Source organism: Salvelinus sp. IW2-2015, unplaced genomic scaffold (genome assembly GCF_002910315.2).
Source record: "Salvelinus sp. IW2-2015 unplaced genomic scaffold, ASM291031v2 Un_scaffold3233, whole genome shotgun sequence".
In the NCBI taxonomy this organism is placed as follows: Eukaryota; Metazoa; Chordata; class Actinopteri; order Salmoniformes; family Salmonidae; genus Salvelinus; species Salvelinus sp. IW2-2015.
In genome coordinates this window covers 110842-128709 of record NW_019944520.1, presented here as the reverse complement: position 1 = coordinate 128709, position 17868 = coordinate 110842, and the positions used below count along the sequence as shown (strand labels likewise).

At 37.6% G+C, this 17868-nt stretch overlaps 1 protein-coding gene across 1 annotated transcript in view; it reads left to right on the top strand.

Annotated features, from left to right (window-relative positions):
- Positions 1 to 17868, top strand: part of LOC112075549 (beta-arrestin-1-like) — a 28391-nt gene that overhangs the window by 6761 nt on the left and 3762 nt on the right. Inside the window, exons 5-16 of the mRNA XM_070440951.1 lie at positions 323 to 519; positions 1540 to 1599; positions 3202 to 3269; positions 3645 to 3655; positions 4058 to 4185; positions 9396 to 9480; positions 12310 to 12383; positions 12533 to 12741; positions 12815 to 12898; positions 14410 to 14433; positions 14673 to 14743; positions 14878 to 14926. Of these exons, the coding sequence (XP_070297052.1) occupies positions 323 to 519; positions 1540 to 1599; positions 3202 to 3269; positions 3645 to 3655; positions 4058 to 4185; positions 9396 to 9480; positions 12310 to 12383; positions 12533 to 12741; positions 12815 to 12898; positions 14410 to 14433; positions 14673 to 14743; positions 14878 to 14926 (1060 nt within the window). The remainder of the gene's footprint in view (positions 1 to 322; positions 520 to 1539; positions 1600 to 3201; positions 3270 to 3644; positions 3656 to 4057; positions 4186 to 9395; positions 9481 to 12309; positions 12384 to 12532; positions 12742 to 12814; positions 12899 to 14409; positions 14434 to 14672; positions 14744 to 14877; positions 14927 to 17868) is intronic.

Here is a 17868-nt window from a genome sequence, read left to right as displayed (position 1 = left end):
GAATGTCTACTGTTCTAATAGCAGCTTGAAATTAAGCTTAAATCAACCAGTGGACAAAACTGCTTGTCATGACGTCATTAGTGGTCATCATGACCTCATTAGCCTGATCATCATGATGTCATTAGTCTGCTTATCATGACATCATTAGACGGGTTGTGGTTTCAGCAATATATTGCATTTCTAAAAGGTATAATTAAACAAACCCTCGAGGTGCCTTACTGATATATCGGTCTGATATACCACGGCTGTCAGCCAATCAGCATTCAGGACTCGAACCACTCAGGTTTTATAACGATCTTTCACTCTTTTCTTCTCTCCTCAGTGTTTGTGACGTTGACATGCGCCTTCCGTTATGGACGTGAAGACTTGGATGTTCTGGGCTTGACGTTTCGAAAGGACCTCTTCGTGGCCAACATCCAGGCCTTCCCTCCAGTGCCCGAAGACAAAAAGAGGTTAACTCGCCTTCAAGAACGCCTGATCAAAAAGCTTGGGGAACATGCTCACCCTTTCACCTTCGAGGTAATGGTCGACACCACTGTGACCATCTCTATTAGGAGTTGTTGTTGTTGTTATTTTTGTGTTTTGTTGTTGTTGTTATTTTTGTGTTTTGTGTTTGTTGTTGTTTGTCGTATGTGAATTGTATAATGTTGTAATGTTTTTGGTACCGTGCAGTTTAGGGACTACAGTGGAAATAAGTCTCTCACTCCATTGTACTGTGTGTATATGTATTATTTTAACTGACAGGTAAAATGTATCCATCAATGATCTCGTACTCATTTTAAACCTCCTGTCAGCTGTTTTAAGTACTCATTTTAAACCTCCTGTCAGCTGTTTTAAGTACTCATTTTAAACTCCATCAGCCTGTTTTAATGTATCATTTTAAATTCCCTGGTCAGCTGTTTTAAGTACTATTTTAAACCTCCTATCAGCTGTTTTAAGTACTCATTTTAAACCTACTCAGCTGTTTTAAGTACTCATTTTAAACCTCCTGTCAGCTGTTTTAAGTACTCATTTAAAAACCTCCTGTCAGCTGTTTTAAGTACTAATTTTAACTCCTGTCAGCTGTTTTAAGTACTCATTTTAAACCTCCTGTCAGCTGTTTTAAGTACTCATTTTAACCTCCTGTCAGCTGTTTTAAGTACTAATTTTTAACTCTCTGTCAGCTGTTTTAGTACTAATTTTTAACTCCTGTCAGCTGTTTTAAGTACTCATTTGAAACCTCCTGTCAGCTGTTTTAAGTACTCATTTTAAACCTCCTGTCAGCTGTTTTAAGTACTAATTTTTAACCTCCTGTCAGCTGTTTTAATACTCTTTTAAACCTCCTGTCAGCTGTTTTAAGTAAAATTTTAAACCTCCTATCAGCTGTTTTAAGTACTCATTTTAAACCTCCTGTCAGCTGTTTTAAGTACTCATTTTAACCCTCCTGTCAGTGTTTTAAGTACTCATTTATAACCCCTGTCAGCTGTTTTAAGTACTCATTTTAAACCTCCTGTCAGCTGTTTTAATACTAATTTAGAAATTTCATATTTCTGTTGACAGATTCCACTGAATTATCCGTGCTCAGTCACCCTGCAGCCTGGACCGGAGGACACGGGGAAGGTGCTTCTTCGATTCAGCCAAGTCTACACTACTGGTCACAAGTTTGTAAATACTCATTCAGGTTTTTCTTTATTTTTTAAAAACTATTTTCTACATTGTAGAATAATAGTGAAGACATCCAAACTATGAAATAACACATATGGAACATGTAGTAACCAAAAAAAGTGTTAAACAAATCAAAATATATTTAAGATTTTTAGATTCTTCAAAGTAGCCACCCTTTGCCTTGATGACATTTTTTGCACACTCTTGGCATTCTCTCAACCAGCTTCACCTAGACGCTTTTCCAACAGTCTTGAAGGAGTTCACATATGCTGAGCACTTGTGGCTGCTTTTCCTTCACTCTGCGGTCCGACTCATCCCAAACCATCTCAATTGGGTTGAGGTCGGGTGATTGTGGAGGCCAGGTCATCTGATGCAGCACTCCATCACTCTCCTTCTTGGTCAAATAGCCCTTACACGCCTGGAGGTGTGTTGGGTCATTGTCCTGTTGAAAAACAAATGATAGTCCCACTAAGCAAAACCAGATGGGATGGTGTATCGCTGCAGAATGCTGTGTAGCCATGCTTGTTAAGTGTGTCTTGATTCTAAGTATTTCACAGACAGTGTCACCAGCAAAGCACCCTCACACCTCCTCTATGCTTTACGGTGGGAAATACACATGCTGAGATCATCGTTTCACCCACATGCGTCTCACAAAGACACGGCGGTTTTTTGAACCAAAAATCTCCAATTTGGACTCCAGACCAAAGGACTGATTTCCACCGGTCTAATGTCCATTGCTCGTGTTTCTTGGCCCAAGCAAGTCTCTTCTTCATATTGGTGTCCTTTAGTAGTGGTTTCTTTGCAGCAATTTAACCATGAAGCCTGATTCACACAGTCTCCTCTGACAGTTGATGTTGAGACGTGTCTGTTATTTGGGCTGCAATTTCTGATGATCTGATGACTCTAATGATCTTATCCTCTGCAGCAGAGGTAACTCTGGGTCTTCCTTTCCTGTGGCAGTCCTCATGAGAGACAGTTCTTGAAAGTTTCCGTATTGACTGACCTTCATGTCTTAAAGTAATGATGGACTGTCGTTTCTCTTTGCTTATTTGAGCTGTTCTTGCCATAATATTGACTTCATCTTTTACTAAATAGGGCTATCTCTGTATACCAACCCTCACTTGTTACGACACAACTGAAGCTCAAACTAATTAAGAAGGAAAGAAATTCCAACACTCAACTTTTAATAAGCACACCTGTTAATTGAAATGCATTCCAGGTGACTACCTCATGAAGCTGGTTGAGAGAATGCCAAAGTGTGCAAAGCTGTCATCAAGGCAAAGGGTGGCTACTTTGAGAATCTAAAATCTAAAATATATTTTTGATTTGTTTAACACTTTGTTGGTACTACAATGATTCGATTTGTGTTATTCAGTTTTGATGACTTCACTATTATTCTAAAATGTAGAAAATAGTTTTAAAATAAGTAAAAGCCTTGAATGAGTAGGTGTGTCCAAACTTTTGACTGGTACTGTAACAGTTACAATCCATAATGACATTTAAGCAGAAAAAGAATCCAACCTAAAGTGAAATCGTGTTTTTATATTTTCTCTGAAGGCCTGCGGGGTTGACTTTGAAGTCAAAGCTTTCTGCTCAGAGAACGTCCAAGACAAAATACATAAAAGGTAAAACTATTTAATAATGATACACAATGTTAAGCACATAAATACGTAAATTATTACATGTAGTTCAAATTATGGAGTGATGTTTTGGAAACATACTTTTGAAATAAGTCCAGAAGGTCTCAGAGATCTTAATTTCACACCATGAAGTTCAGACTTGATTGGGTGGGGAGGTCCTGTAAGCACCAACAGGGTAAATGGAGTCATTCCACACCACAATGACTGCATCAGCAAAATGGCATATATATATATATATATATAGCTATTATTATTACCTCATATTGCTATATAGTATTGGCATTGCTGCCAATAACTCAGTGCGTCTAACCCTTGTGTCTGAAAAGGAAGTCAGTGTGTCTAACCCTTGTGTCTGAACAGGAACTCAGTGCGTCTAACCCTTGTGTCTGAACAGGAAGTCAGTGTGTCTAACCCTTGTGTCTGAACAGGAACTCAGTGCGTCTAACCCTTGTGTCTGAACAGGAAGTCAGTGTGTCTAACCCTTGTGTCTGAACAGGAAGTCGTGCGTCTAACCTTGTTTGTCTGAAACAGGAAGTCAGTGCGTCTAACCCTTGTGTCTGAACAGGAAGTCAGTGCGTCTAACCTTGTGTCTGAACAGGAAGTCGTGCGTCTAACCTTGTGTCTGAACAGGAAGTCAGTGCGTCTAACCCTTGTGTCTGAACAGGAAGTCAGTGCGTCTAACCCTTGTGTGAACAGGAAGTCAGTGGCGTTAACCCTTGTGTCTGAACAGGAAGTCAGTGCGTCTAACCCTTGTTTCTGAACAGGAATTTCAGTGCGCCTGGTGATCCGTAAGGTCCAGTACGCCCCAGAGAAGCCCGGCCCCCAGCCCATGGCTGAGACCACCAGACAGTTCCTGATGTCTGACAAGCCACTGCACCTTGAGGCCTCACTGGATAAAGAGGTGATGAACATGTTTGTTTCTGCTGGTAGAGGACATCTCTACATTACTCTACAATCTTAGGCCTCACTCCTCACTATCTGAGATATCTACTGCAGCCCTCAACCTTCACATACAACACCCGTTCTGCCAGTCACATTCTGTTAAAGGTCCCCAAAGCACACACATRCCTGGGTCGCTCGTCTTTTCAGGTCGCTGCAGCTAGCGACTGGAACGAGCTGCAACAAACACTCAAACTGGACAGTTTTATCTCAATCTCTTCATTCAAAGTCTCAATCATGGTCAGACACTCTTACTGACTGTTGTGGCTGCTTTGCGTGATGTATTGTTGTCTCTACCTATTTTCCCTTTGTGCTGTTGTCTGTGCCCAATCATGTTTGTACRCTGTTTTGTGCTGCTGCCATGTTGTGTTGCTACCATGTTGTTCTGCTACCATGTTATGTTGTGTTGCTACCATGTTGTTGTCATGTTGTGTTGCTACCATGTTGTTGTCATGTTGTGTTGCTACCATGCTGTGTTGTCATGTGTTGCTGCCTTGCTATGTTGTTGTCTTAGGTCTCTCTTTATGTAGTGTTGTTGTCTTAGGTCTCTCTTTATGTAGTGCTGTGTTGTCTCTCTTGTCATGATGTCTGTTTTGTCCTATATATGTATATTTTTTTTTTATCTCAGCCCCCGTCCCCGCAGGAGGCCTTTTGGTAGGCCGTCATTGTAAATAAGAATTTGTTTTTAACTGACTTGCCTAGTTAAATAAAGGTTAAATGAATTCAAATAAAATAAGTTGCATTACTCTTCATTACTCTACATTACACTACATTACTGCACATTACTCCACATTATGCTACATTACTCTACATTACTCTTCATTACTCTGCAGTACTCTACATTACATTGCATCACTCTGCATTACTCTACATTACTCTACATTACTCGACATTGCTCTACATTACTCTACATTACTCTACGTTGCAGTACATTACTCCAGATCACTGTAAATTACTCTACATTACTCTACATTACTCTACATTATGCTACATTACTCTACATGGCAGTACATTACTCTAGCTTACTGTAAATTACTCTACATTACTCGACATTGCTCTACATTACTCTACATTACTCTACATTGCAGTACATTACTCTAGCTTACTGTAAATTACTCTACATTACTCTACATTGCCCTACGTTGCAGTACATTACTCTAGATTACTGTAAATTACTCTACATTGCCCTACGTTGCAGTACATTACTCTAGATTACTGTAAATTACTCTGCATTACTCTATATTGCTCTACATTACAGTACATTGCTCTGCATTACTCTACATTATACTACATTGCTCCACATTATACTAAGTTAATCCACATTTCTCCCCATTATACTAGCTCAATCGACATTACTCTACATTATACTATATTATACTACATTACTCTACATTGTACTACATTACTCTACATTACTCTACATTACTCTACATTACACTACACTACTCTACATTACAGTACATTATCCTACGTTAATCCACATTACTCTACATTACCCTACCTTTTTGTATTGTATTTATTATGGATCCCCATTAGTTCCAGCCAAAGCAGCAGCTACTCTTCCTGGGGTTTATTATGGATCCCCATTAGTTCCTGTCAAGGCAGCAGCTACTCTTCCTGGGGTTTATTATGGATCACCATTAGTTCCAGCCAAGGCAGCAGCTAGTCTTCCTGGGGTTTATTATGGATCCCCATTAGTTCCAGCCAAGGCAGCAGCTACTCTTCCTGGGGTTTATTATGGATCCCCATTAGTTCCAGCCATGGCAGCAGCTACTCTTCCTGGGTTCTGGAAAAATTTAGACAGTTATACATTTTAAAAACATTACAATACATTCATAACAGATTTTACAACACATTAAGTGTGTGCCCTCAGGTCCCTACTTCACAACCACATATCTACAACACAAAATCCATGTGTACTTGTGTGTATAGTGCGTATGTTATCATGTGTGTGTCTGTGCCTATGTTTGTGTTGCTTCACAGTCCCCGCTGTTACATAAGGTATATTTTTATCTGTTTTTAAAATATGATTCTACTGCTTGCATCAGTTACTTGATGTGGAATAGAGTTCCATGAAGTCATGGCTCTCACAAATACAAGTAGTGATGAAGTCAATCTCTCCTCCACTTTGAGCCAGGAGAGATTGGCATGCATATTATTTTATGTTAGCTCTCTGTGTACATCCAAGTCCCTCTGTGGCACCTGACCACACGACTTAACAGTAGTCCAGGTGCGACAAAACTAGGGCCTCTAGGACCTGCCTTGTTGATAGTGTTGTTAAGAAGGTAGAGCAGCGCTTTATTATGGACAGACTTCTCCCCATCTTAGCTACTGTTGTATCAACATGCTTTGACCATTACAGTTTACAATCTAGTGTTACTCCAAGCAGTTTAGTCATCTCAACTTGCTCAATGTCCACATCATTCATTACAATATTTAGTTGAGGTTTAGGGTTTAGTGAGTGTTTTGTTCCAAATTCAATGCTTTTCGTTTATTAAATATTTAGGACTAACTTATTCCTTGCCCCCCATTCTAAAACTAACTGCAGCCCTTTGTTAAGTGTTGCAGTCATTTCAGTCGCTGTGGTAGCTGACGTGTATAGTGTTGAGTCATCTGCATACATAGACACTCTGGCTTTACTCAAAGCCAGTGGCATGTCGTTAGCAAAGATTGAAAAGAGTAAGGGGCCTAAACAGCTGCCCTGGGGAACTCCTGATTCTACCTGGATTATGTTGGAGAGGCTTCCATTAAAGAACACCCTCTGTGTTCTGTAAAGCCATAACACATACGTTTTTCCAGCAGCAGACTATGATCAATAATATCAAAAGCCGCACTGAAGTCTAACAAAACAGCCTCCACAATCTTTTTATCAATTTCTCTCAGCCAATCATTAGTCAATGTGTGAGTGCTGTGCATGTTAAATGTCCTTCCCTATAACTGTGCTGAAAGTCTGTTGTCAATTTGTTTACTGTGAAATAGCATTGTGTCTGGTCAAACACCATTTTTTCCAAAACTTTTACTAAGGGTTGGTAACAGGCTGATTGGTCGGCTATTTGAGCCAGTAAAGGGGGCTTTACTATTCTTAGGTAGCGGAATGACTTTAGCTTCCCTCCAGGCCTGGGGGCACACATATTCTAGTAGGCTTAAATTGAAAATATGGCAAATAGGATTGGCAATATCGTCCGCTATTATCCTCGGTAATGTTCCATACAAGTTGTCAGACCCCGGTGGCTTGTCATTGTTGATAGACAACAATGATTTTTTTCACCTCTTCCACACTCACTTTACAGAATTCAGAATTACAATGCTTGTCTTTCATAATTTGGACAGATATACTTGGATGTGTAGTGTCAGCGTTTGTTTCTGGCATGTCACGCCTAAATTTGATAATCTTGCCAGTTTGCTAAATCATTAAAGTAGTTGTCAATATCAGTGGGTTTTGTGAAGAAAAAGCCATCTGACTCAATGTATGATGGAGCTGAGTTTGCCTTTTTTTAAAGCATTTCATTGGAGTTGCTCCAAAGCTTTTTACTATCATTCTTTGTCATTTATGTTTGTTTCATAGTGAAGTTTCTTCTTCTTTTTATTCAGTTTAGTGAAATGATTTCTCAATTTGCAGTACGTTTGCCAATCGGTTGTGCAGCCAGACTTATTTGCCATTTCTTTTACCTCATCCCTCTCAGCCATACAATATTTAAATTCCTCACATTACATATTTATTTGTTAAACCACATTACCCTACATCAAAGTACATTATACTATGTTAATCCACAATAATCTACATCACCCTACATTACTCTACATTATACTACATTGCTCCACATTATACTACATCAATCCGCATTATACTACATAATACTACATTACTCTACATTATACTACATTGCTCTACATTATACTATGGTAATCCACATTACTCCACACCATATTACATTACTCTACATTATACTACATTACTCTACATCATATTGCATTATACTACATTACTCTACATTATACTACATTACTCTACATCATATTGCATTATACTACATTACTCTACATTATACTGCATTGCTCCACATCATACTACATTCTACTACATTACTCCACATCATACTACAGTATACTATATTACTGTACATTCTACTACATTACTCTACATCATACTACATTATACTGAATTACTCTACATTATACTACATCATACCACATTATAATACATTACTCTACATTTTTCTACATCATACTACAATATACTACATTACCCCACACTATACTACATTGCTCCACATTATACTACATTACTCTACATCATACTACACTATACTACATTACTCTACAGTATACTATATTACTCTACATTATACAACATTACTCCACATTATACTGCATTCCTCTACATCGTACTACATTATACTACATCACTCTACATTATACTACATTACTCTACATCATATTACATCATACGACATTACTCTACATAATACTACATTACTCTACATTATACTACATTGTACTACATCGTACTACATTATACTACATTCCTCTACATAATACCGCATTACTCTACATTATACTACATTCCTCTACATTATACCACATTACTCTACACCATATTACAGCATACTACATTATACTACATTACTCTACATTACTCTACATTACTCTACATTACTCTACATTACTCTACATTATACCACATTACTCTACACCATATTACAGCATACTGCATTACTCTACATTATGCTACATTACTCTACATTATACTGCATTACTCTACATTATACAGTGTTAATCCACATTACTCTACGTTACATCATACAACATTATACTACATTACTCCACAGTATACTACATTGCTCCACATCATATTACAGTATACTACATTACTCTACAGCATATTACATTATACTACATTACTCTACATTATACAACGTTACTCTACAGCATACTACATTATGCTACATTATACTGCATTACTCTACATTATACTACATTACTCTACATAACACTGCATTACTCTACATTATACTACATTGCTCTATATCATACTACATTATGCTACATTACTCTATATTATACAGTGTTAATCCACATTACCTTACGTTACTAGGCCTGCTGTTTTTCTGGGGGGGGGAGGGTGTTTGTTTGGGGGGGGTTCATTAATATCTTTTCCATCTTTCCTTCCAGATCTACTACCACGGGGAGCCAATCAGTGTCAACGTTCACGTCACAAACAACACCAACAAGACAGTGAAGAAAATGAAGATTTCAGGTGACTGGAACATACACATCAGTATCAAATGACGGGTAGTCCTGTGTGTTTCTTTCGTTGATACGTTCTTCAGATGTAGGATCTTTGACCTATATTGTCACAGCAACAAACAAAAAAATATCCTTGCCGAGTGAGCATCACAGGGACTTTGAACGTTTAGTTCCATTAATGGTCTGTTGATTGAACGGTGGGTTTAATGGTCAGTTAAGCTGACCAAATAGTAGGCTACATGAAAGATGACGTTACTGCTACTTGTTAATTGAACAATGTATTATTGTTGAGTTTTTCATTGGAATTCATGTAATCACGACGCTTCATCTCTAAAATGTTCTGCAGTGCATTACGCGAATAGAGGATCAATATAGATGACTACATCTGTTAAGGATTGTCAATTTTCTATTCACAGTCTGCGTCGCTGCTACGCAATCTCCTGATTCAACCCTGCTCAATCATCCTGATTAGCGAGGCCATGGTCGCATGTACGAGAAAGACGTAGTTTCTCTACACTTCTTTATTACGAGATATAGAGGATCAATTACTACGTCACAGTTGTTCTGGATGAGACATTACTGGATGGTATGCCTGAGTTAACCGCGTCATAAAAACACAATGAACGTATAAGTCGATTAAAAACAGGCATAGCAATTATCATTATCACAGATAGAACCATCGTTCTGTTACATTGTAACATTACATTAACAGTCATTTAGCAGACGCTTGTTTACCAGAGCGACTTACACTATTTACACATTTGGAAAGTTGCTACATATTCATCCATGGTCCCCCGTGGATTGAACCCTCAACCCTGGGCGTGTGCAAGCGCAATGCCTCTCACACAACTGGAGCCACACAACCCTGAACCCGACATGTATCGTACTCAATGTAACTGATCTGGTTATTTGATTAAATTGAATTAATTGAAATGTTTCAAATGATGTGCGTGGGCTCACAAAGTTTCAACACGTTTTGTAAAGTGTTACACCCTCACCCCTTCCTCACTCAACAACGCCGAGAGAAACGGGCCTGGCGTGAAGCTTGACGGGAAACTGAAATCACGAGGATACAAACCTGGCTCTAGCACATTGTGAGTAACCATTATGTTAAGCTATGGTATACATATGCTGTGCGTAGGCTAGTAATATACGTTATTGTGTCTTAACTTTGTTATTGTTACTATGTATACTATACTTATATTATGTTTATTACTATATTAGTACTTATGTTTATACTCATGCTTATATTATGGTAGTACGTAATTTACATTCTAAAACTATGTCGTTGTTACTATTACTATGTTATACTACACTATGTTATACTATGATATTCTAAACCATGTTATACAAAATTATGTTATACTATATTATATTATGTTATACTATGTTATTGTATACTATGTTATTGTATATTATGTTATACTATATTATATTATGTTATACTATGTTATTGTATACTATGTTATTGTATATTATGTTATACTATAATATACTATGTTATACTATGTTATTGTATACTATGTTATACTATATTATATGATGTTATACTATACTATGCTAAACTATACTATGTAATACTATGTTATGCTATACTATTCTAAACTATGTTATACTATACTATATTATACTACACTATGTTATACTATAATATTCTAAACCATTTTATACTAAATTATGTTATACTATAATATTCTAAACTATGTTATACCATACTATACTAAGCTATACTATGCTGTACTATACTATACCATGTTATACTATACTATTGTATTCTTTACTATGTTATACTATACTGTTATACTATACTATTCTATACTATGTTATACTATACAATCATATACAATGTTATACCATACTATACTATGTCATACTATACTATTCTATGTTAACTATTTTATACAATACTATAGCATAGGTATACTATTCTATTCTATACTATGCTATGCTATACTATACTATGGTATACTATTCTATACTATGTTATACTGTTCTCTACTATGTTGTACTATTATATAATATGTTATAATATACTATTCTATACTATGTTACACTATTCTGTAATATGTTGTGCTATACTATTCTATCATATGTTATACTATACTATGTTATACTATTATATGCTATGTTATACTATACTATTATATACTATGATTTACTATACTATACTATACGATGCTGCTATACTATACTATATTATTATATAATAACCAGCTTCATGAGTAGTCACCTGGAATGCATTTCAATTAACAGGTGTGCCTTGTTAATTTGTTAACTTTCCTTCTTGATGTATGAGCCAATCAGTTGTGTTGTGACAAAGTAGGGGTGGTATACAGAAGATGGCCCTATTTGGTAAAAGACCAAGTTCATATTATGGCAAGAACAGCTCAAATATGCAAAAATAAATGACAGTCCATCATTACTTTAAGACATGAAGGTCAGTCAATCTGGAAATGTTCAAGAACTTTGAAAGTCTCTTCAAGTACAGTCGCAAAAACCATCAAGCGCTATGATGAAACTGGCTCTCATGAGGACCACCACAGGAAAAGAAGACCCAGAGTTACCTCTGCTGCAGAGGATACGTTCATTAGAGTAAACTGCACCTCAGATTGCAGCCCAAATACTGTAAATGCTTCACAGACTTCAAGTAATAGAGACATCTCAATATCAACTGTTCAGAGGAGACTGTGTGAATCAGGCCTTCATGGTCGAATTGCTGCAAAGATACCACTACTAATGAGAGACTTGCTTGGGCCAAGAAACACGAGCAATGGACATTAGACCGGTGGAAATCTGTTCTTTGGTCTGATGAGTCCAAATTTGAGATTTGTCTTTGTAGGACGCAGAGTAGGTGAACGGATGATCTCCGTACGTGTGGTTCTCACCGTGAAGCATGGAGGAGGAGGTGCGATGGTGTGGGGGTGCTCTGCTGTGTCATGTTAAGGTTTCCCCCACTGTGGAGGGATAAAAACTGGAGTTAGGCTCGCTGTCTTCAAACATATTGTGTATTGACCCTATTATTGTCTTGATGTTGTCATCCGATATTTTCTCCTATTACACAGTTCATATCTGAATACAACAATCCCACCAGCTTCCACAATCCCACCAGTTTCCACAATCTCACCAGCTTCCACAATCGCCCCAGCTTCCACAATCGCACCAGCTTCCACAATCGCACCAGCTTCCACAATCCCTCCAGCTTCCACAATCCCACCAGCTTCCACAATCCCACCAGTTTCCACAATCCCACCAGCTTCCACAATCCCAGCTGGTGAATGAATGGTGATAATCAGAAGATGTCAGTCAGTGCATTTTTTATATACATTTTGTTGTCCCATCAACAGGTTAAGAGAGGGAGCCAACAAGGAGATCCTGGGTATCATCGTATCCTACAAAGTCAAAGTGAAGCTTGTTGTGTCTCGAGGCGGGTATGCACTTTACACATACATCTTGGTGTTAGNGGGTATGCACTTTACACATACATCTTGGTGTTAGATTCAGGGTTTAAACATGCATCTTGGTGTTAGGGTTTTTAACATACATCTTGGTGTTAGAGTTAGGGTTTTTAACATACATCTTGGTGTTAGATTTAGGGTTTTTAACATACATCTTGGTGTATGTGAACCAGCATATTCATTTTGCCTAATAACCGTAACCCTATTTTATTGGTGTCTGCGGATTAGGGTTATGTTCATAGACATCCTATTAAATTACTAGAGGGGAAATGTCATAAACTCTCAAAGTTCTAGAATGGAATGAAAATGGCAGCCATTGTGGTCAGGGAGAAATCCAAACCAGTCTAATGAATGGCAATAGAGACATAGGTGGTGCATTTCCTGATTTAACTTATGCAGGATAGTAAGTAAGTAAGGCATGTGGTATATAAAAAWTGTGTAGTAGAATTATTGTCATCTAATTATAAAGTTTTACACAGTTTACACAGGTTTTACACAAAGGTTCTGTATTAATAGCCTCTAAAATATATGTAAACAGACCATAAATGTCTCAATGTTGTTGTTATGGAAAGCTGCGAGTGTTACAATGTGACGCAATATCAGTACTTGCTGCATTTACAACTTGTCTTAGGGCCCTATRCAATCCGTYTCGTGGAAATTCAGCMTTACAGCGTGATRGAAATTTAAAGGCAACGATTCCGCTTCAGTGGAGACAACGTTCACGTAAAACGCTGCGTAATGTCGGCTCCATCAAAAAAGCATCTTCATATTTCGATCGCGCAATCTGTAACGCTCCAGCGATACCGACTGAATAAAGTCCTAGCGTCAACTGATGCCAGCCAGTGTATCGCTGCGGATTGACTGTATTTTTTATGTTTGGAATGTTGGGCATATTGGCAGTTAATTGGGAAAATTATTGGAATCATTCCACATAAACTGTCTGGTTAGCTATTAATMAATTAATTAKWTTTTTATTAWTCTTTGTTTTTAAAGGGAAGTCATCCTGAGACTAGGATCTCTTTTACAGATGAGCCCTGCATAAATACATCAAACACATGCAATATATAATATACAAAATTACAAAACATATTTACGAAAAAAAGAAAAAAAAACATATTGTGACGATCATTTTCAAATTCATTGTTTTACACAATATCTTATCACGGCACTGGCTGACCACTGGCTTTACCAGCTCCCTTACCAAAATGGCTGACCACTGGCTTTACCAGCTCCCTTACCAAAATGGCTGACCACTGGCTTTACCAGCTCCCTTACCAAAATGGCTGACCACTGGCTTTACCAGCTCCCTTACCAAAATGGCTGACCACTGGCTTTACCAGCTCCCTTACCAAAATGGCTGACCTTTTATGTCATCATAAGAAGGTTAATGTACATTCTAGTATTCTAATTCCTAATTTTATGTTACTGTCTTGCTGTCTGAGGTAAAAAAAAAAAAAAAACTGACACTGTTTCATTGATTTCAGAATCTTAGGAGATCTTGCAACAAGGTAAACATAGATGTTTCTGTAATGACGTGTTGCATGCCAATATTTGTGGCTAGAGATGTAGAGCGATTTTGTTTTGCTGAAGAGATGTACATATACTGTARGTGTTATAAAAMAGCAGACTGTACTATTAGTGTAATWAATACAAGATGTAACGTAATACTACATTGAAATGCTAATTCATAAACTTGTTTGTTTATCATACATCAATCATCGACYTGTAGTTTCATTTTCTTTTCCAGTGATGTCCATGTTGAGCTCCCCTTTACATTAATGCATCCCAAACCGATCGAAGATGCAATCTACAGAGATGGTATGGTTTTTTTTCGACACATGCAGTATTTTCAGTTCACAAGTTTTCAATGTCTTTCTGTATCAATCAATCAACAAAAAACCTTTCTTGGTCTAAAATGGTTGAATTATAACGGTCCATTAATTCTATTTCAGCTGCAGACGAGGCGCCAATAGACACAAACTTGATAGAATTTGACACAAAGTAAGAAGCTCTACCTCTGGTCTGTCTGATAGTTTTTCACAGTTATAACACAGTCACCCTGTTTGTCTATCTGTCTGACACTCTAACATACTGGCCCTTGTTGCTTGCTGCCTCTACTTGCTGCTTACTGCCTACTGCTTACTGCCTTCTGCTTACTGCCTGTTGCTTACTGCCTGTTGCTTACTGCCTGCTGCTTACTGCCTTCTGCTTACTGCATGCATGCTCACTCCCGTTTGCTTACTGCCTGCTGCTTACTGCCTGCTGCTTACTGCTTATTGCCTGTTGCTTACTGCTTACTACTGTTTGCTTACTGCCTGTTTGCTTACTGCCTTGCTGCTTGACTGCTGCTGCTTACTGCCTGTTGCTTACTGCCTGCTGCTTACTGCTGCTGCTACCTTCTGCTTACTGCCTGTTGCTTACTGCTGTTGCTTATTGCTGTACTGCCTGCTGCTTACTGCCTGTTGCTTACTGCTTTGTTACTGCTTATGCTGCTTGCTTACTGCCTGTTGCTTATGCCGCTGCTTACTGCCTGTTGCTTACTGCCTGTTGCTTACTGCTTACTGCCTGCTGCTTACTGCCTGCTGCACCACTTGTCCTCGTCAATAAAACATGGCTTCACTTCCTCCTGTTTCATTTCCTCTCTATAAAAGTCATCTCTGGCCATGCAGCTAGCCAGCCATTCTGGCCATGCAGCAAGTCCATCTCTGGCCATGCAGCCTACCAGTCCATCTTCTGGCCATGCAGCCTACCAGCCCATTCTCTGGCCATGCAGCCTACAGTCCATCTCTGGCCATGCAGCCTACCAGCCATCTCTGGCCATGCAGCCTACCAGCCATCTCTGGCCATGCAGCACTCAGTCCATCTCTGGCCATGCGCTACCACCATTCTCTGGCCATGCAGCCTACCAGTCCATCTTGGCCATGCACTACCAGCTCTCTGGCCATGCAACATTAACAGCAAAATAGCCCAATATGAATTACATTCAATATTCAATGTCTTTCGTGTAATGTTGTCTCTCCCAGCACACTCTTTAGCGTTTCAATCCCCCTGTTTTATGGCCATTGATATGACTGACAGCAGGAAAGAGATGTATCCATGGCAGGTTTCTGTAGCTCTTCAGGCTGTTAGAAGCATTAGTGTTGTTGACGGACCTGTATCATGATCTGCTGACAATACCATTTCAGACGTGAATGTGCTGACATGTTTCACGCCCTGTAATGTCTGTAATGACTGTGGCCAGGATTCGATCCAAAATGCGTTTTGTCCGAATGCGCACGTTTTAAAAGGCAATGTTTCTGGCGTTCGCCGAGCCTCTACGTTCACGTAAACGCTGCGTATTGTATGTTCGGGTTCAGTGGGAAGTTAACTTTTAAATGGTGCATTGTCCAACTCCGCGGATCGGATCGAATACCGAAATAAATAACGGCAACAATATACAACACAACAACAACGTCAGCAACAGAATAAGCTAAGACGTTTCTGAGCTGACCATAGGCCTACAGTAAATAAAATAATCAAAATAACTGTGTGGTAATCTTGATTTCAACCCCTTTTTGAACCACCTATGTGTAATGCAATATGAACGGGTTATAAAGAGTTATAAAGGATTGGAGCTTTATAACTGCTTAAACAGTATAGTCCTAATCAATGCACTTTACTAAACACATCTGATCTATTCACTCTACTAAACATCTGATCTAATACACTTTAACTAAACATCTGATCTAATACACTTGAGCTAAACATCTGATCTAGTACACATTATAACATATGATCTAATACACTTTACTAAACATCTGATCTAATACACTTCACTAAACAATCTGATCTAATACACTTTACTAAACATCTTTGATCTAATACACTTACTAAACATCTGATCTAGTACACATTACTAAACATATGATCTAATACACTTTACTAAACAATCTGATCTAATACACTTCACTAAACATCTGATCTAATACACTTTACTAAACATCTTTTGATCTAAATACAACTTTTACTAAACATCTGATCTAGTACACTTACTAAACATATGATCTAATACACTTTAATAAACATATGATCTAATACACTTTACTAAACATCTTGATCTAATACACTTTACTAAACATCTATCTTAGTACATCTTTAACTAAACATCTAGATCTAATACAACTTTATCTAAACATAATAATCCTAATACACTTTACTAAACATCCTGATCTAATACACTTTACTAAACATCTGATCTAATTACACTTTATCATAAACATTCTTTGATAAAATACACTTTACCTAAACATCTGATCTAGATCACTTTACTAAACATCTTTGATCTAATACACTTTACTAAACATCTGATTAATACACCTTTACTAAACATCTGATCTAATACACTTTACTAAACATCTTTGATAAAATTACACTTTTCTAAACATCTGATCTAGTACACTTTTACTAAACACTTTGATCTAATACCACTTTACTAAACATCTGATTCTAATACCTTTACTAAACATCTGATCTAATACACTTTACTAAACATCTTTTTGATAAAAATACACTTTACTAAACATCTGATCTAGTACACTTTACTAAACATCTTTGAATCTAATACCTTTACTAAACATCTGAATCTAATACACTTTACTAACATCTGATCTAATACACTTTACTAAACATCTTTGATAAAATACCTTTACTAAACATCTGACTCTAATACACTTTATACAATACATCTGATCTAGTACACTTTACTAAACATCTGTCTAGTTCACTTTACTAAACATATGATCTAATACACTTTACTAAACATCTGATCTAATAACACTTTAACTAAACATATGATCTAATATCCACTTTAACTAAACATCTTTGATCTAATGACACTTTACTAAACATCTGATCTAGTACACTTTACTAAACACTGATCTACTAAACAGCTTTACTAAACATCT